Raw genomic sequence first — 20,380 nt, forward strand, 5'->3', positions numbered from 1 at the left:
ATTTTCAAGCCATACACATGGACAACTTGGGTGACGTGGAGCCCGTGTGGCCGTTAGGCATGCACACGTGGGTAACCCGCTCTGATACCAAGATAAAGTAATCTGAGGTTCACATCCAAAACCAATTGACAATGAATAGAGTGACCCAAACACTTATAAACCCATAGCCAAAGTCTCATTTTTCCCATGTGGGATGTATATATTCTCAACATTTCGTACTGATAATCTGGCATTTTTTTTCCCGATACAAACTGATAATCTTGCATTAAAACTCCAATTTCTGCTTTTCTTTCTTTTTCTTTAATTTTAGACACTGAGACTAGCAACACTTCTAGATCGTCAATACTATTTTTTTTGGATACAGAACAAATGCAACGACAGAGCAACAAAGTACCTTCCCTAGATAGGCCTGAACCAGAAAGACATCTGGAATATTATTACATTATAATTATGCATAGTCGCATATTTTGACTGCCTACCAAGATACAACATATTAAAATAGGATTAAAATTCTTGGCCTATGATATCACCCTCTGTCTCTCTCTCTCTCTCTCTGATCTGAATACAATATAGTCCAATTCTTTTGTCATTTGCTTATCAAGTTATCATACGAGCACTCAGCAATTAGCAGCTAAATCTACAAAAAACCTTTACAACATCCACACAGAAAGAAAGAAAGACATGGCTGAATCTTCCACTCCTGCCAAGGTCGAGTTATTAGCAACCAAAACTGTGCAAGAGCAACTCACTGAAGGAGAAGTACTGGTGCCACAGAAATATATTCTCAAAGATGGAATCCCACTCCCAAATGCTTCTGTTGAGTTGATGGATGTTCCAGTTATTGATCTTGGTCTCCTCGCACCTTCCTCATTCAGTATGGAAGAATTTGACAAACTCAGATCAGCTCTTACCAAATGGGGTTGCTTTCAGGTATGAATTCAAACAACTTGAGAATCTCTTAGAAGTTTCAAATCTAATACCAACTTCTGTGATGGTTGACTTACTATGTATAACAAATTTGAGGCTGCTTATTGTATTTTCCAGGTAATAAACCATGGAATGACTCCTGAATTCCTTGACAAAGTCCGTGAAATCACGAAACAATTTTTTGCACTTCCACTGCAAGAGAAGCAGAAATATTTGAGGCCAGTCGACAACATTGAAGGATATGGGAATGACATGGTTTTTTCAGAGCAGCAAACACTTGATTGGACAGATAGACTATTCCTTACTGTATATCCACCAGACAAGCGCAAGCTCAAGTTTTGGCCTGAAAATCCCAAATCTTTTAGGTAACATATATAGTCAGAACTTAGAACTCCCATTTTTATCAAGCCATTGAAAGATGGTTTTTCATCCTATAAATGATGTACACTGCAGGGATACTCTAGACCAATATGCCAGTAAGTTACAGGTCATAACAGAAACTGTCCTTAAGGCCATGGCGCGGTCATTGAATTTGGAGGAAGATTGCTTTCTGGACAAGTATGGAGAACAAAGGAAAATGGATGCTAGGTTTAACTTCTATCCTCCTTGTTCAAGGCCTGATCGCGTACTAGGTGTCAAGCCACATGCAGATGGAACAATAATCACCCTTCTGTTGCAAGATAAAGAAGTGGAAGGTCTTCAATTTCTGAAAGATGGTCAATGGTTTAGAGCTCCAATTGTTCCTGAGGCACTTCTAATTAATGTTGGTGATCAAGCAGAGGTAACTAAAGCTTTAAATGTCTTTGTATCTCAATGTTTTGGCTAAGACCAACTAATTGCCATCAAAACCTGTTCTTTGTGATGCACAGATATTGACTAATGGACTGTTCAAGAGCCCAGTGCACAAGGTAGTGACAAATGCCGAAAAGGAGAGGATTTCTTTGGCTACGTTTTGTGTCCCGGATTCAGAGACAGATATTGAACCCTTTGAAAGCCTCATCAATGAGTCAAGGCCAAGGTTGTACAGAAAGATTAAAAACTACGGTGGCATCTTTCTCCAGTACTACCAGCAGGGAAGAAGACCAATTGAAGCAGCAATTATATAACCTTGATTATGCATCTCTTATGGCTTGTACCAATAGATGAATAACTTCAAGTTTTATTGCTGAGAAGATAGTGGCATGAATCCCAAGCAATGACCAAAATTTCGAGTATCGAGGAAATATAGATGGTTCGAAAAGTGGAAATTTTGACGGAAATATCGAGGATATATCGATATCAGTAAAAAATCAAGAAAAATGATGAAAATTTGAAGAAAAACGTGGAAATTTTAAATGAAACTTTTGGAGATGTTTATTGATCAATTATCTACTATATTTCAAAAGAAAACCTTGAATAAACATTATCACATAGAGGACATATGAGATTTAGAATTTTCACTTTCTTCATCAACTCTCACTATAGAGTCCAAGTGTATTTTAAAATAGTCATTAAATGATACCTCACCCTTATAGTTTTGCATATATAAATATGTGTGTGTGTGAATACTATGGTTTAGAGGAAATTAGCAGTGGGTTTTTGTGCTAATAGTTATTACAAACATTGCTCAATTTTGGCCATAACTATAATTATCTGTAGGTGTAAAATTTTGAAAATTGTAGAAATTCTAGAAATATTGATGAATTTTGAAAGGTTTTTATAATTTTTTGAATGGTCGAAAATCTAGAAATACTGATGAATTTTGAAAAGGGTGCGACTATTGTCACCCTACTATTTTCTTTGTTCACCCTACAAATATTTGAATTATTGAAAGATTATATTACCCAAATGCAAAATGACTAATAAGTACACTAAATTTCTAAAATTTAAATCTTTAAGGAAAACTAAATACATAACTAATTAAATACAAAACTACTTAATTTCTCTTATGATAACATTAATCTTTATCCTCTCCATCCAAATTTCAATTTATTACAATTTTCTTTTTTTTCTTTTTGTTGCGTCCTCATCGTTAATTATTTATTCAATTCACAAAACCATCTTCTTTTTTTTAGAAGACAAGCATCCATATCAATTATAACACACAAAACTTCATCTTTATAATGCTTACCAATAGATACTGGTACTTTGCAGGACTTAGCAACTCGAACTTGTGGACCTTTCTTGACCCATCCCAGAGAATAGGGTGTCTCATGAAGCTGTGTAGGTAACTGCAGATACTCCACCAATTTTCTGGCTACGAAATTTTTGCAGCTACCATTATCAACAATTAGATTGCACACTTTGTTATTAATGGAACAAAGTGACCTGAAAATATTATGTCGCTGCCCATCTTCGTTAGGAGATAATAAGATCCTCTGCAACACAATATTAATCTTTTCAGGAGACTCCTCCACTGCAAACTCTACACCTTCATATTCATCACATCTTCCAACTTCTTCATCATCTTCATCATAATCATCTATAAGGGCATATTGTCTTCTCTCAGGACACACATTAGACCTATGTCCAAGCTTGTTGCATCTATAGCAGAGTTCTGTTGTAGGCCTCGCATAAGGATTATTAGGCTTCTGATGTGGGACCCTATTTTGAGCACCACTGGAACTGCTAGAACTGCTAGCCCCTTTAAAAGGTTGATTGGAAGCCCTATGAGAACTCTTTGTGTTTTGTTGTATGGCTTTTGCTTTACCAGCTGAGGAGTTCCCCAACTCTGTGCTCTTTTGATAGGTATACCTTTGGAAAGAAGAAGCTCGTGAAGGCTTCTCTAATTGTTCTGCTTTCAATGTTAGGCTTGTAGCTTCTGTCACAGTCCACACAGTTTGCAATCCAATTTTTCCTGAATGGCGGGCTTCAGCCCACTGATATAGCGAGCCACCTTCTGACCTTCAGTTTCTCCTAGTTCATTACGCTCTAAATAGCGTAAGAACTTACCAGTGTACTCAGCCACGGTCCTAGTGCCTTGAACACATTCAATATACAACCTGTAAAGAATCTGCTCATAATCATCCGGTAAGAATCTCTCCGTCATAAGTTGTTTCATTCGTCGCCATGTTTTAACCCCCTGTTTCCTCTGTTTCTTCCAAGTATTCTGCAACTTATCCCACCAAACTGCAGCAGTACTCTTTAATCGCCAGGCAACATGCTTAACCTGCTTGTTTTTAGGAACCTCCATAATCTCAAAGAATCTGTCCACCTGAAGTTGCCAATCCAGATAATCTTCCACACCCAAGTTGCCTGAAAAGAAATGAATTTCAGCCTTGACTTTGTAATCCTGATAAGATTGTCCTTGTTGTTCAGGTTGCACAATTTCTTCTGCAGAATCAGATTCTGAATTATTATCAACAACTTTACCATGTGGAGCCCTAACTCGCTAGCCTCCTTCCCTGCCTCTATTCCGGTTGTTGTTGTTGTTCCTCCCTCCCAACAATCCACGAGTTTCTCCGATCTGATTGTTCATGGAGTCGTTCACGGTGTTGAGGGCAGCAGTAAACGCTGCGGTAAGAGAAGTAGTAAGAGCATCAAGATCTGCTTTTGTAACTTCACCCATTGCTACTAAGGTACATAGGAGAGACAGGGAAGACCTTCTCTGATACCACCTGACGCAGTCGGAAAGATTACCTAAGGTTTACAAGCAATAAACTTAAAACAAAGGTTCTGGAGTCCACTAGAGATAAAAGAGAAAATTCTCAATTTAATTGATAATATGATAAAAGATAGGTTCTGCAGCCGTTGAAGGTTGCTTATATATGAGAAAAGAAACCCTAGGATGACTAACAATGAAACCCTAAAGCCTATGAGTAAAAATAAAACAAATCCAAAACAAACTAGGAAACCGAAAATTCTGAAAAACAGTAAATTGCATTTTTGAGACCCTAAACGACCCCGAAAGCCCAAAAAAGCCCACACGTCGTAGCATAGCAACGAGTTTTGTTCCTGGCGTCGTTCCCTTTCAGAAAAGCTATAGCAATCGCGAATCGGACACCGAATGCCAAAGTTGCAATAGTAACTTGGATTTTCCTCTTTTTACACGATCGAGCTGTTATTCAATTCGGACTATCATTTGTTCTACATCATGAATCCTGGTATTTTCTTTCATCATTCATATCAAACCATTAGCCAATTCCACTCATGTATCCTCCTATTTTTCTATTAGCTCCGTTTGATTACCGAATACTAGATTAACAACAAGAGCATGGGGTCAAATAAGAAATTTCTGAAATAATATATATTTGAGTAAAAAAGTACTAGTTGATATATATATATATATATATATATATATATATTTAAAGGAAAATTTTGCAAACAGTACACCAAGTAAAGGCCTCTAATAATTCTTATACACAAAATTTCAAACCAAACATTTCGGTACATGAAATCTAAAACTCGACCCACTATCAGTACACGACGTCAATTTTTGACACCAAAATATCCATTATGCCCTCAATTTTTTTTTTAATAATTTTTTTTCTGTTATTTTTTTTTCCTTCGTTTTTATCTCTTTCATCTTCCTTCTTCTGGGCTCACTCCCTCGCTTCCAACGCCGCCTTCCTCACCTCCACGCTTACTCCCTCGCTTCCAACGCCGCCCTTGCGAGGTGAGCTTCTCCCGCTGCTGCCGCTCCGCCTCCACGTGGTTGAGCGGCGTGTCTCGGCCCAGCCCGGGTTTCCTGCTCGGTTTCTTCGACGCTATTTTCATCTGGCAGTCGGAATCTGCGAAGTCCTGGTTTGGGTTCGGAGCTCCGTTCTTCTTCTTGCTAGAACCAAAAACATGTTTCTTGTCGTCATTGTACTAGCTGTGATCCTCTTCCTGCACGTCGGCAATGATGCCGATGTCAAAAATGGAGAAGTTCCGGTTGATGAACTCGAGCGGTCTTGTTTCCTGGTCGGGCTTATCCGACCCGAACAACGACTTGGCTTGCTGGATCAACCCCCAGTTCTCTCTTATCAAACCGGAGGAACCCATTTCAAGAACACCGTCGGAAGTTGGGATGCAGATCAAGGTCCCGATCCCGTGGATTTGGGCCTCTTTGGCTCTCTTGCAGTTGTTGAACTGAAGCTCGTGGGCCCCGCTCAGCCAGATTGAGGTCCTGGAGCCGAAGGCCTTGCCGGGAACAGAGCCGTCCCCGACTGCGAAAGATCGAGTGAGGGAGTGAGCCCGGAAGAAGGAAGAAGAAAGAGATAAAAACGAAGGAAAAAAAATAACAGAAAAAAAAATTATTAAAAAAAAAAGAACTGAGGGCATAATGGATATTTTTGTGTCAAAAATTGACGTCGTGTACTGATAGTGGGTCGAGTTTCAGATTTCGTGTACAGAAATGTTTTGTTTGAAACTTTGTGTATAAGAATTATTAGTGGCCTTTACTTGGTGTACTGTTTGCGAAATTTTTCCAAAAAAAAAAGTACTAGTTGCTCACATCAGAATGTGCAATTTAGTTCCGAGCTAGTCTAGTATCGACACCTATATTTCGTACCGATGATCTTGCATTTGTTTTTTTTTTTTTTGATACAAACTGATAATCTTGCAATAACTCCAATATCTGCTTTTCTTTCTTTTTCTTTAATTTTAGACACTGAGACTAGCAATAGGATAGGCCTGAACCAGAAAGACATCAACATTATGCATAGTTGCATATTTTGACTGCCTACCAAGATTCAACATATTAAAATAGGATTGACTCGGCTTCTTTTTTTCTTGGCCTATGATATCACGCATCACCCTCTCTCCCTCTCTCTCTCTGATCTGAATACAATAAAGTCCAATTCTTCTGTCATTTGCTTATGAAGTTATCATAAGAGCACTCAGCAATTAGCAGCTAAATCTACAAAAAAACCTTTACAACATCCACACAGAAAGAAAGAAAGACATGGCTGAATCTTCCACTCCTGCCAAGGTCGAGTTATTAGCAACCAAAACTGTGCAAGAGCAACTCACTGAAGGAGAAGTACTGGTGCCACAGAAATATATTCTCAAAGATGGAATCCCACTCCCAAATGCTTCTGTTGAGTTGATGGATGTTCCAGTTATTGATCTTGGTCTCCTCGCACCTTCCTCATTCAGTATGGAAGAATTTGACAAACTCAGATCAGCTCTTACCAAATGGGGTTGCTTTCAGGTATGAATTCAAACAACTTGAGAATCTCTTAGAAGTTCCAAATCTAATACCAACTTCTGTGATTGTTGACTTACTATGTATAACAAATTTGAGGCTGCTTATTGTATTTTCCAGGTAATAAACCATGGAATGACTCCTGAATTCCTTGACAAAGTCCGTGAAATCACGAAACAATTTTTTGCACTTCCACTGCAAGAGAAGCAGAAATATTTGAGGCCAGTCGACAACATTGAAGGATATGGGAATGACATGGTTTTTTCAGAGCAGCAAACACTTGATTGGACAGATAGACTATACCTTACTGTATATCCACCAGACATGCGCAAGCTCAAGTTTTGGCCTGAAAATCCCAAATCTTTTAGGTAACATATATGGTCAGAACTTAGAACTCCCATTTTTATCAAGCCATTGAAAGATGGTTTTTCATCCTATAAATGATGTACACTGCAGGGATACTCTAGACCAATATACCAGTAAGTTACAGGTCATAACAGAAACTGTCCTTAAGGCCATGGCGCGGTCATTGAATTTGGAGGAAGATTGCTTTCTGGACAAGTATGGAGAACAAAGGAAAATGGATGCTAGGTTTAACTTCTATCCTCCTTGTTCAAGGCCTGATCGCGTACTAGGTGTCAAGCCACATGCAGATGGAACAATAATCACCCTTCTGTTGCAAGATAAAGAAGTGGAAGGTCTTCAATTTCTGAAAGATGATCAATGGTTTAGAGCTCCAATTGTTCCTGAGGCACTTCTCATTAATGTTGGTGATCAAGCAGAGGTAACTAAAGCTTTAAATGCCTTTGTGTCTCAATGTTTTGGCTAAGACCAACTAATTGCCATCCAAACCTGTTCTTTGTGATGCACAGATATTGACTAATGGACTGTTCAAGAGCCCAGTGCACAAGGTAGTGACAAATGCAGAAAAGGAGAGGATTTCTTTGGCTGCGTTTTGTGTCCCGGATTCAGAGACAGAGATTGAACCCTTTGAAAGCCTCATCAATGAGTCAAGGCCAAGGTTGTACAAAAAGTTGAAAAACTACGTTGGCATCTTTTTTGAATACTACCAGCAGGGAAGAAAACCAATTGAAGCAGCAATTATATAACCTTGATTATGCATCATGAATAACTTCAAGTTTTATTACTGAGAAGATAGTGGCATGAATCGTAAGTAGATTTTGTTATTTTTGTTTTCTTCTATTTTATCTTAATTCAGTTCTAATGGGATGAAGATAGAATTGGAGAAGCATAATCTATCATTCAAACCAAGCAAGCGATTACTAGACACCAAAAATTGTTGGCAGGAAATGTTTCATATTGATGGAAACAAAAAGCAGGAAATAATACATCAGCAATTTGGAGTTCCACGTCTACTATTCTAATAAAGATACAACATCATCAGTAGTCAGTACTCAGTACCAAAGATCGAGGGAAAGCCAAAATCTTGATAGTTTAAACACATCACAACTTTGGATAATGGCAATGTCTTCAAACTGATCCATTGTCAATTGCTTCTTCATGCAATGCATTCGGCTTGAATAACTCGGTTGTCTACTGTTGCTCAAGAACAACCAATCCCACAATCTCTTCCTCTATCAATCTCTTGAACAACTTCAACCACAACGTGCTCCAGGATTCACTTCAGATAAAACTTATTGTGGAACTAACTTTAAGCAGCTCAATTGGTTCCATATCCAAACTAGCACAATTTGTGTCACGCAGTCCTCCCAGTAATTAGGCTCTTTTTGTATTAGTTGTCTAAGTGTCAATTCAAAGGATCATACAATTGAAAGACACAGATTGGATTATTAAACTCATATGTCCCCAAAGAAAGAAAAAAATAAAAAGAAAAATTAGTTTCTGGACCATCATTCTTTTTTTGAACACTACTTTTCTGCAGTCTTATGAAGCACAGTTTTCTGATATCCAGATATGTTACCTTCTAAGTAGAAACTTCGCCAGCATATTATTCCTGCTGCAGATACAGTGGTGTAAAGGAGTCCTTCCAGGGAAATCATGCCTATTTATGTTGGCACCAAATTGCAGCAACAATTCGAGCATCATTGCATTGCCAGAGTGACAAGCCAGATGCAATAATGAACAACCTTGAAGGCAGTTCCCTTGATCATTGGAAGTCTTGATTCTCTCACATGCTGCTGGATCGTGCTGTTTGCTCTCTATTGGGGGAAAATAAAGAGAAATGGAATTTGCTTGATTGAAGTGGATGAATGTTTACAGAAGAGAGCACATATAAATACTACAATTGTGAACAAGCCTAGCTGCTATCATACAATATGATCACATGTGAAAGTTAATAGAGATGGCAGATGGCAGTTCAATACGTGGTTGTGCTTGGTCTTCTTGGTCTGCAATGTAGCAACAAGCTTTGTCTATTGTACTTGGGTGAGAGAGTACGAGTTGTCTTCCAATTGTCTTGTGCTGGAGTGTTTTGTTCTCTTGTACAGCCTTGTAATCTTGTGCTTTTCTTCTGGTAATGTCTTCATCTTATCAGAAAACTCAACTCTGAGTCTTGTGCATCAACATGGTGATATAAGTCATCTCCAACCACATCATCATACGTGGTGTCGACAATATTCATATCTGATATCACAATAAGCCGATAGACTTCTTGTAAGTTACTAGTCTTGACTGCTTCCCAATACTTGCTGCAAGGACAGGTATAGCTACATCTTTAATGACCATCACTTTCTCTACATACTGGTTGGAAAGCGAAGTATTATTCTTCACCGTAACCATTACTTATTATTTTTTCAGAAGAACTTCACAATAACCATTATGGCCCCCCTTTATTTACTATACCAGGAAAAAGAAGTTAAGGGTGCCGGTGAGCACCACCGAAATTAGAAGGTGATGGGAAGACCAATGCAGAACATGAACATTGGAAGATGATAGCTAGGACATGTCAGAATGAAAAAAATACAATGACAAACATTTTACATAAAGTTGGTTCTTTAAGATTCACCACTCCTTTTCCTCTTCTTTTTGGGGTTGTATGCATTTTCATAACACAGAAATGAGGACATAAATTAATGGATTACCTTTGCTTGAATGTAAATTTCCTTATGCTGAATTGCATCTTGGGGACATGGTTTTGAAATTGAAGCGCTCATGGCATTTGAACCATCCAATCTGCAAAAAGATTGGTATATCCAACTTGAAATTCACAGCAGTATACTTGACTTCTAAGTTCTAACACCAGAAAGCACATACATTAAAGGAAAGGATTAAACCAAACTCTTAGCCTTTCATTTGCATCAAATGTTTTTTCATGTGTTATAGTTGCACCAACATAAGAACTAGACACTCCCTTCTGTGTTGTGGAATGTGGACTAGTTAAGGGATAGGATTGATTCCCTTCAGGTGCAGTGATCATAATGCTCCTCCAACTGGAACCTAATTGTTAATCAATTCATGGATACAATTCAGTTCCATTTGCACAACAAGATTTGTGATCCCCTGAAAGCTGCCATGCAAACAAGGAAAATCTCGATAACCAAAGATCAATAGGTGAATAGGTAATGCATCCTGAAAGTTGAAGCCTCAGCTCAGTTATTTAGTATCTGATTCCATATATATAGTTGTTATAATTGAGTTATATCTTGCTTGCATCACAGCTTTGTCTCCAAATATCAATCATCCTCCTTGAGTTTTAGTGACGTTTTTCATGGTCTTTAAGCAAACATTCATCACCTTATCATGGTAGCATATTTGATTAAAACCTCTCTGAGCAAAATTAGAGTATTTCCAATCAGTCATAACTCATGTCATTAATCTGTGATTTTATAAAGAGGCTACAGGGTACTTTTCCCAAATAACCTCATCACACTCAAAGTACAAACAATATATCTAAGGACTTCTTTCTAAAGAATTAGTCTTTGACACCGAGACTAGCAACACTTCTCGATCTGCAATGTTATACTCATTTTATTTTTCAGAATCTAGCCTCATACTTTTGAGTTTAGACAATTATACAAATAACAAACATGTTTTTGAGTTTCGAAAACCAAAAGACATCACTTACTAAATAACCTCCCTTTCCTTTGGCTTTTCCTCCTTCCCTGCACGTTCAGCTCTTGACGCCTTGTAACAACCAGTCAACCATAGTCCTTGACTGACCAAACCGACAAAACTACGGTCGATACAGCATAATATTATCCCCTTTCACATCTTTGCGTCTCTGGAAAAAAAAAAAAAAAAAAGCTTCCACTTTAGTCTTTAGGGTTGCCATATATATATATATATATTTGTGTGGAGGAAATTGGGTGTCAATCTATTAATAGAATACTCAGTGACCACTCCTGTGGGCACGGTCGATTTGCATCACTGCTTAAGAAGCTCTATACCTACATAAAGCTAACCTATAAGAGGAGCAGAAAAGTACGTAAACAATAACTTGACACTACTAGGATTTTCTCCCAACAATTAAAGATTAAATTCTAATTTATTCATAAACCTTAGAGCATCTCCAACCATTTAGTCAAAAACCAAAGCCATATGCAAAATATGACTCCCCTAGTCCCCTAATGTCATCACTATTCATTCAATTTTTGCATCTCCAACTATCTTTAGTCAAAAACCAAAGTTATTTAATAAATTAATCATTTTCGAGAATTAATTAACTACAATTGCAGCACATGCAGCGAGGCCCATCATTTTTTCAGCCAAAGAAATTTGGCTTTCGTTCTACAAATTTGAGTCAAAATGACTCCAGTTATGGCTCAAGAGTCAAAATAGCTAAAGCAAGAGCATGGTTGGAGATCCCTCTACCAAAAAGCCAAAGTCAAAATGACTTATAGCTAAATGGTTGGAGATGCTCTTAGGATAACCCTACGCCGAGAGACAGGCCTTCCCTACAGTCCCTAACACAAACCCTCAAGATGAGAACCAAGGCCCAAATCCACCAGAAGGATCCAGACCCGAACCATATCAGCGCTGCACAGTTTGATTGCTTACCAAGATGAGTTTAGGATAGACTAAATTCTTGTCCTAGTCTCTCGCTCTCTCTCTCTCTCTCTCTCTCTCTCTCTCTCTCAATACAGTAAAGCACTCACCAAGTTGCAGCTATATCTACAAAACCCTCTACAAATTCCACAAGAAAGAAAGACATGGCTGAATCTCCCACTCCTGCCAAGGTCGAGTTAATAGCAACCAAAACTGTGCAAGAGCAACTCACTGAAGGAGAACTACTAGTACCACAGAAATATATTCTCAAAGATGGTGTCCCACTTCCAAATGCTTCTGTTGAGTTGATGGATGTTCCAGTTATTGATCTTGGTCTCCTTACACCTTCCTCAATCAGTGTGGAAGAACTTGACAAATTCGGATCAGCTCTTAGTAGAGGGTGTTGCTTTTATGTATAACTCTCAGAAGTTAGAACAATAGATCTAATACCAAGTTCTGTGATGGTAGACTTGCTATGTATAACTTGTTTGGGGCTGCTTATTGTGTTTGACTGTTTTCCAGGTAATAAACCATGGCATGACACCTGAATTCCTTGACAAACTCCGTGAAATCACAAAACAGTTTTTTGCACTTCCAGTGGAAGAGAAGCAGAAATATTTGAGGCCAGTCGAGGATTTTGAAGGATATGGGAATGACATGGTTTTTTCAGAGCAGGAAACACTTGATTGGACTGACAGACTATACCTTATTGCATATCCACCAGACCAGCGCAAGCTCAAGCTTTGGCCTGAAAATCCCAAATCTTTTAGGTAACATACTAACATATATGGTCAGAACTCAGAACTCCCCTTTTTATCAAGCAATCAAAAGATGGTTATTGATCCTATTATTGATGTACACTCAGGGATACTCTAGACCAATATACCAGTAAGTTACAGGTGATAACAGAAACTGTCCTTAAGGCCATGGCGCGGTCATTGAATTTGGAGGAAGATTGCTTTCTGGATAAGTATGGAGAACAGAGGAAAATGGATGCTAGGTTTAACTTATATCCTCCATGTTCAAGGCCTGATCACGTCCACGGTTTCAAGCCACATTCAGATAGTTCAATAATCACCATTGTCTTGCAAGATAAAGAAGTGGAAGGTCTTCAATTTCTGAAAGATGATCAATGGTTTAGGGCTCCCATTGTTCCTGAGGCGCTTCTCATTATTGTTGGTGATCAAGTAGAGGTAACTAAAGCTTTAAATGTCTTTTGTATCTCAATGTTTTGGCTAAGACCAACTAACTGCCATTAAAACCTGGTGTTTGTGATGCACAGATATTGACTAATGGACTGTTCAAGAGCCCAGAGCACAAGGTAGTGATAAATGCAGAAAAGGAGAGGATCTCTGTGGCTGTGTTCTGTGTCCCAGATTCAGAGACAGAGATTGAACCCTTTGAAAGCCTCATCAATGAGTCAAGGCCAAGGTTGTACAAAAAGGTGAAAAACTACGTTGACATCTATTTCGAATACTACCAGCAGGGAAGAAGACCAATTGAAGCAGCAATGATATAACCTCGCTCTGATTATGTATCTCTTATGGCTTGTACCTGAAGATAAATAACTTCAATTTGTATTACTGAGAAGATGAATAACGAAGCAGCAATATTATGTATCTCTTATTGGCTTGCACCCGAAGATGAATAACGTCAAGTTGTTTTACTGAGAAGATGGTGGCATGATTCCTAAGCAGATTTTGTTATTTTTGTTTTCTTTACTATATCTTAATTTGGCTCTAATGGGATGTGTTAGAAACAGTATGCTTAAGCAATCACAAACATATAATTTAGAGCCTATACTAGATCAAATCATGTATGTTCAAAAACTGAATTCTGTTCCAACAGTGTTTGGAAATCTCCTTGAGTTAAATCCAAGTGAGAAGAAATCTCCTTGAGGAAGATTCAAGTGAGGTGAAATCTCCTCTAGACAGATCTTGGAGAGGTAATATCCCCTTGAGATGGATCCGAGTGTGGAAGAAAATCCTTAACGGATTCCTTTGAAACAGATCTAATCCTCTTCAATGGAAACTGATTTCCATTCAAACTCTAACACTGAATGTAAGTATGAAATAGGGATTGAAAACAACATATCAATCCTGAACCTGCAGAAAACAAGAACACAAGATTATGAACCCAGAAAACTTACTCAATGCACTCCCACTGTCCATGATAGCCTTCTCCTGATTTCACCCTTATGTTCTTTTAGTATATGGGACTAACAACAAGAACAACTCGTGCATCAGAAGGGACCAATCTGACATATACATATAGCAATGCAGCAAATCAGTTTCATCCATAAAGAAACTGCTGCAATACCTTAACTGCTTATCAAACCTCAACTGCTCTTTCAACTGCAACTTGATTTAAATTTAAATAACAGATAAACTTGAATACATCATAAGCTTATACTATAGTCTAAACTTAGATTAATTACATATATGAAGTATTATGAAGTATATATGCAGAACACAAGTTCTAAACAATGTCTTGTTCCATAAGCAATGTTAGTTTGCTTACAATCTCCCACTGAACTTGACATTGATTTCAAATTGTAAGTGAATGCATATATAGATACTCACATATGAACTGATCTACTAAAGTGTGCACTGCAAGTTTAGACACTTAGGTTATTTAAACCAGCGTATCTAGATTCTGTCAATAATGTCTAACTACAAAGAACCTAAGAACATTATAGTGAATAAGGATAAACACTAGTGTTCCAAGATCACATTGCAGCAAACTAAAATCACATGAATCTCATTTACAATAACAGTATAAACACACCTGTGTTATGAATGCATTCAACCACACATATGTATGTTTAAAGTCCTACCAAAATTTCTAAATTAATAGAATTGGCAACCTAATTATATTTCACACTACTTAATATTGTCAATCTGCAAGATTTTCTATTCATTGATAGCCAACTGAATTTGTACAACTTGAGCATGCAGAAAGACAATAAGGTGAAATTGCAAAAATGTAGATGAACTTTACTGAGCAATTTACTGCAGAACAATGAAAACCACTCTATGCCATGATGACGAACATCCAACTAGCCTTGTATAGGACATATTTTCCATGCCTTTCTTCGGTGATGCATTCTTGGGGTACTAATATTTATGAGACTCATCTCCCTTAGACATTGTTGACTCTCCTTTTGTTTCCTTCAACACACAAATGTTGCTACCAGAAGATAACATATCATCAACATGTAGGATTAGAAAAATGAATTTTCTCCCACTGGTCTTAGTGATCATCTTCTACAAAACCTTCGAGCTGCAGCATTTAAATTTTTTTCATTTTTCATTATTCATAGACTGCATTGCTTCTATAAATGAAATAAGATAATTCTTTTCTTCTAAATCAGTCACCATGACGATCAGATACATGTAATTATCATCTGATGTGGCTGGTTTTCTTGCTCTTAAGGATTTTCTCAAGATTATAGATTGTGATGCTTCTGCAATTTCTATGGTTTGTATTGACACTGTACCACCTGCAATCTGCTCATTTTGTGCATTTGTGCCAATGATGACATTATCCATAATTGAATCACATTGTGCTGCACACTTGGATTTTTCTCCATTGTGTAGGATTGATATATTGCTGCAATCCTAATCTGAAACTGATATATTGTTGTTTTGATAGATAAATCACTTATCCATTTCATTAGCTACTTGTGATGAGTCTGCATCTATTTCTGAACCACTTGCTGCTATATTGCTAGAATCAGCCATTCCATAAACACATATAGTCCCAACCTCCTCTCCTGTAATATACTCCTTAATCTCATTAACCTTACTTCTTGCTGCCTAGCCGAGTACTTTTGTGTCACTGCTTATCATATATCCAACTACTTTGGATTCTTCAACATTGATGACTTTGATGACTTTGTTATATATATGATTGTTGTTCCTTATCAATATATGTATTTATATGCATATACACAAAATTGAGACAATTTGCGAACCTGTTATAGCTTGTAAGGATGTTGGTCTTTGTCTTGATGATGTCTAAAGTTGATGTAGTTGATCCAAATTTTCTCCATGTGTTCTTGCAACGCACAAATTGCTTCTGATGTATGAAGACCATGCTTGTAAATCTAATTTCCAAACATCATTTTTGCAATTTCTGATACTTAAAATTTCCTTAGCTGCCCTTTTATTGAGGCTTTCAGCAGCTAACCATTCCTCTCTAGCCTTGATTAAGTGTTGTTGAGCAGAATAATGGTCACCTCTTACAAAGACATTAGTGGCAGCTTTCGAATGCTGAGACGCTGACCTCATCATCCGTAATGCATCTGTTCATATCCTCAAGTAAACATCATCCTTTTCTTACTTAGGTTTGATGGGTACAGACTCCAAAATTCCAGTAGTTAGTTTCATATCTCCAGCACCATTAGAAAGCTTTGGTCTATATAAATCATTATTCATTGCAGCCATAATATCCTCCACCAAAATGTAATCAGCCTAGGAGTAACTTGATCCTCTTCATGTAATATCTCTTGTAGAATTTCCATCTAATAAGGATCTTTTACCATCCCTATTCTCTGTCATGATAGTCTTTAATGCTAATGGCTGGGAGGATGGCTCAATTTGTTTTGCTTGGTCAGTTGCTCCATGAACATCTATCGTATTGCAACTTTCTGCTCTATTTTCTTTGTGCAACTTCAGTATCTATCAATCCTTCAGAACTTTCTCCCTCTCTATTTTCATCAATGAATTTAACCACCAATTCAAAAGCCAAAATAGTATGTTTACTCCTCAACTTCTTTTCCAAAATCCAAACTGTCAAGAACAAGTACAGAAATCCAACACCGCCATTGAAAATGGTCGAGACTATTTGCTAACTTCAAAAGCCTAGATAACTTGCTGGAACATAAACTCTTTTTGTTAACTTTCATATACATACTGAGCAAGAGCACCACAAGAAGAATTATGTCTAGGAAATTATCAATGCATGATTAATGCATGAAGAAGGAGGAGTCAGAAAATCAAAAGCTGGAACTCTCACAGATTTCCCATATAATCTGGTCCATAAATCCTCCATCATACTTTTCACTTACTCTAGACCTCTAGTGCTCTTCTTACTCAAACTTTGGACCCATCCAAAAGTGTACCTTTCCTTTTCTTGATAAACTCCCCTAACATTGCCTTGTCCGTTGAAGCTATACATGAACATTAACATTTCTGTGCAAATATAACTAGAATAGATACTGTACTTGTAATCCCAGAATTCCAGAAAACAAAAATTGAAGAACAACAAACTTACTTGAGGAACTGGATTGGTTCATTTTAATGCTTCTCCTTGCTTTTATTTGCTGCCAGTTCTCAGATGGATTTCCTTCAACACATTGATCATAATCTTGTACTCCCAAGTTCAACTCTATGTCACTTTACCATTTCCCAAAATTTGAGTCATCCTGTAGTTCAACCTAATTGATGCTCAAAGGAAAATGCATAAATGTGTATGAAATTGATCAGTAAAATCATTCTAGTTTATCATGATACTAGAATTTTCTATATGTCCCAAATAAAATGAAAATTCATGATTTGAACATTCATTTCACACCAAATGCATATGTTCAGAAAATAAAACTCAATCATTTTCAAGGTTTTGACATCCTTTGGGGTGTACTAATCTCCAATGATTTCTGAATGTTCAATTTTCATCATATACAAAATCAAGAACCAAATGTTTGATACCAGACTTCTTTGGAATTAAGGATCAAATTAAATTTTAAGTTGCTTGATTTTATTGTTGAAAACCAAATAAGACAACTAATCTCTTTTACACTAAGCCATTTTGACAGCATTTAGCATCTAAGAAGATTTAATTGACTTTATATCAACAATGTGATCATGACCAACCTGAAAGCCATTTACTGAAATATGTATGTATATATGCAGAAAATGAACTCTTCTATTTTCGAGATTTGACATCCTTTGTGGAGTACTATTCTCTAATAGTTCTGAATGCTCATTCACCTAATATATACAAGATTATGAAACCAAATGTTTGATGCAGAATTTCTTTGGAAATTAGGACCAAATTCAATTTTAAGTTTCATAATTTCTTTTCTGATGAAATTGAAGACAATTTCATTGCTATCTATATGAGACTATTTTGATAGCATTTTCATATGCAAAATGCAACTGAATTCATTCTATATATTTCATCAGTTTTGTTGATCCTTTAGGATATTCATATATGAGGCCACTTTGACAGCACACCACATATGAAGTTTTCAAAATCAATATCAGAAACCTTAAACATACATATCCATCATTTAACATTTCAAAATAACATGGATAACATAAATATGCATTGAGATGAATACAATGTAATCTTCATATGAAATAAAGATCCTCTTTGAATCAAAAGTGCTATAAGAGTCTACCTGTGGCTAAACTTAATAAGCTGATATCAGAAATTTCTGTGACTGACTCCTGACTTTAGAAAATCATAACTAATCCCAGAAAATTCCGTTTTGGGTGATTCCAGTTCCAAATGACTCTTTAAGATGTCTACTAAAACTCTTTTGTATAAACTGACCTCAAATTCCCAGTAGATCAGTACAGTTTTGTAAAATAAAGCGACTGGGTTGAAATTCCAGAAAATCTGAAAATGGCTAAAATCTCTTTCTAAGCAATGTTCTAAGGCTATTGCTCGGATTGAAAGCACATCAATTAAACAAGTAAACATCCTATGTCCCCATGATACAATGCTCAATATGTAATGTATGAATGGCAAAGCAAATTTGATCTTGTTGCTGACCATTAAGTCAACAGTTATCTCTAACTATGTAAACACTAGGACATATATAGCAATTGAGAGACAATTAAAATAGCAACAACATTTGTCAAGATCTGTCATGCAAATCATGCATATACAATTGATTATGAATTTTGGTTAATTCTGAGTATGCCATTATACAGATCAACACATGCTAGATAATTAAGATGACTATGCCAAATATAAGATTGTAAATCAACAGCAATATGAATCAAAACTGATAAGAGGTTGTTCTAGAATCAAAACTGATAACAGCAATATGAATCAATCTGCACCAAATTAAATATTAAAGCCATCAATCAAAACTGAAGAGTATGTGATACTAACAAGATGCAGTTCCAGAATCCATTGATGCTTCTCCAATATCCACTCATCAATTATAATCCAAGTAATACATAAACACATACCAATTAATCTAGCCACACACTAACAATGTGAACAACATATATTAATATCAAACAACCAAATAAAATAATGCCTCAAGGGAACTCACCAAATCGAAGACTGATATTTTGGATACATATCTCATCTGTTCATAAAGTAAGACTTGGATCGACACCAACTTGGTAGAAGGCACTATTTGGTGATCAACAGAAGTGATAGAGGTTGGTGATTACCTTAATTGCCCTGTGGTCATTTTCTCCTCCTCTCAATGAATGAGGGAAATGGATAATAAATTTGGGAAAACCCAATTTCATTTACATCAATCTAGAGCAAAATGGATTTGCAAAGGTGAGAGCATGCATATGTGGATAGATGCATTAGATATGCAATCTATATGTAAATAAACTGTATGCGGATTATATGAACAAAAAATTCCCATAATTCACAATTTAATGCAGTTAGTTTCTTCAACATGTAATTGATCTATGTATGGTTGCTCTGATACCAATTGTTAGAAACAGTATGCTTAAGCAATCACAAACATATAATTTAGAACCTATACTAGATCAAATCATGTATGTTCAAAAACTGAATTATGTTCCAACAGTGTTTGGAAATCTCCTTGAGTTAAATCCAAGTGAGAAGAAATCTCCTTGAGGAAGATTCAAGTGAGGTGAAATCTCCTCTAGACAGATCTTGGAGAGGTAATATCCCCTTGAGATGGATCCGAGTGTGGAAGAAAATCCTTAACGGATTCCTTTGAAACAGATCTAATCCTCTTCAATGGAAACTGATTTCCATTCAAACTCCAACACTGAATGTAAGTATGAAATAGGGATTGAAAACAACATATCAATCCTGAACCTGCAGAAAACAAGAACACAAGATTATGAACCCAGAAAACTTACTCGATGCACTCCCACTGTCCATGATAGCCTTCTCCTGATTTCACCCTTATGTTCTTTTAGTATATGGGACTAACAACAAGAACAACTCGTGCATCAGAAGGGACCAATCTGACATATACATATAGCAATGCAGCAAATCAGTTTCATCCATAAAGAAACTGCTGCAATACCTTAACTGCTTATCAAACCTCAACTGCTCTTTCAACTGCAACTTGATTTAAATTTAAATAACAGATAAACTTGTCTTAATATGAAATACATCATAAGCTTATACTATAGTCTAAACTTA

General features: G+C 36.8%; 4 protein-coding genes and 1 long non-coding RNA gene across 7 annotated transcripts; 3 read left to right on the top strand and 2 right to left on the bottom strand.

Moving 5' to 3' along the window:
• Positions 1-585: 585 nt before the first annotated feature.
• LOC112187315 (protein SRG1) lies at positions 586-8,403 on the top strand. Its single transcript, XM_040514792.1, has 5 exons — positions 586-930; positions 1,045-1,292; positions 1,381-1,708; positions 1,797-2,084; positions 8,173-8,403. Exons 1-4 carry the CDS (start codon positions 682-684, stop codon positions 2,031-2,033), a joined length of 1,062 nt encoding a protein of 353 aa, XP_040370726.1. The 5' UTR covers positions 586-681; the 3' UTR covers positions 2,034-2,084; positions 8,173-8,403.
• On the bottom strand, positions 2,534-4,474 carry LOC121051782. Its single transcript, XM_040515081.1, has 4 exons — positions 4,303-4,474; positions 3,811-4,239; positions 3,038-3,727; positions 2,534-2,559 (listed from the first exon to the last, which is right to left on the bottom strand). Exons 1-4 carry the CDS (start codon positions 4,472-4,474, stop codon positions 2,534-2,536), a joined length of 1,317 nt encoding a protein of 438 aa, XP_040371015.1.
• On the top strand, positions 6,631-13,691 carry LOC112187316 (protein SRG1). 3 transcript variants are annotated; one of them, XR_002931054.2, is made up of 5 exons: positions 6,631-7,039; positions 7,154-7,401; positions 7,490-7,817; positions 7,906-8,203; positions 8,341-8,869. XR_002931054.2 is itself a non-coding variant. In XM_024326064.2 (5 exons), the coding sequence occupies exons 1-4, from the start codon at positions 6,791-6,793 to the stop codon at positions 8,140-8,142; spliced, it is 1,062 nt and encodes a 353-aa protein (XP_024181832.1). In that variant the 5' UTR covers positions 6,631-6,790; the 3' UTR covers positions 8,143-8,154; positions 13,535-13,691. The 3 variants fall into 3 exon arrangements, 2 of the variants coding, with proteins under 2 accessions (XP_024181832.1, XP_024181831.1); XM_024326064.2 differs by lacking the exon at positions 8,341-8,869 and adding an exon at positions 13,535-13,691 and having other exon boundaries at positions 7,906-8,154; XM_024326063.2 differs by having other exon boundaries at positions 7,906-8,403.
• On the bottom strand, positions 9,568-11,223 carry LOC121051720. Its single transcript, XR_005806625.1, has 3 exons — positions 11,079-11,223; positions 10,096-10,186; positions 9,568-9,702 (listed from the first exon to the last, which is right to left on the bottom strand). It is a non-coding gene; the product is annotated as an uncharacterized LOC121051720 (long non-coding RNA).
• Positions 12,013-13,622, top strand: LOC112187317 (codeine O-demethylase). The gene is made up of 4 exons (XM_024326066.2): positions 12,013-12,411; positions 12,521-12,768; positions 12,864-13,191; positions 13,281-13,622. Exons 1-4 carry the CDS (start codon positions 12,163-12,165, stop codon positions 13,515-13,517), a joined length of 1,062 nt encoding a protein of 353 aa, XP_024181834.1. The 5' UTR covers positions 12,013-12,162; the 3' UTR covers positions 13,518-13,622.
• Positions 13,692-20,380: the final 6,689 nt, after the last annotated feature.

Source organism: Rosa chinensis, chromosome 2 (assembly GCF_002994745.2).
Source record: "Rosa chinensis cultivar Old Blush chromosome 2, RchiOBHm-V2, whole genome shotgun sequence".
In the NCBI taxonomy this organism is placed as follows: Eukaryota; Viridiplantae; Streptophyta; class Magnoliopsida; order Rosales; family Rosaceae; genus Rosa; species Rosa chinensis.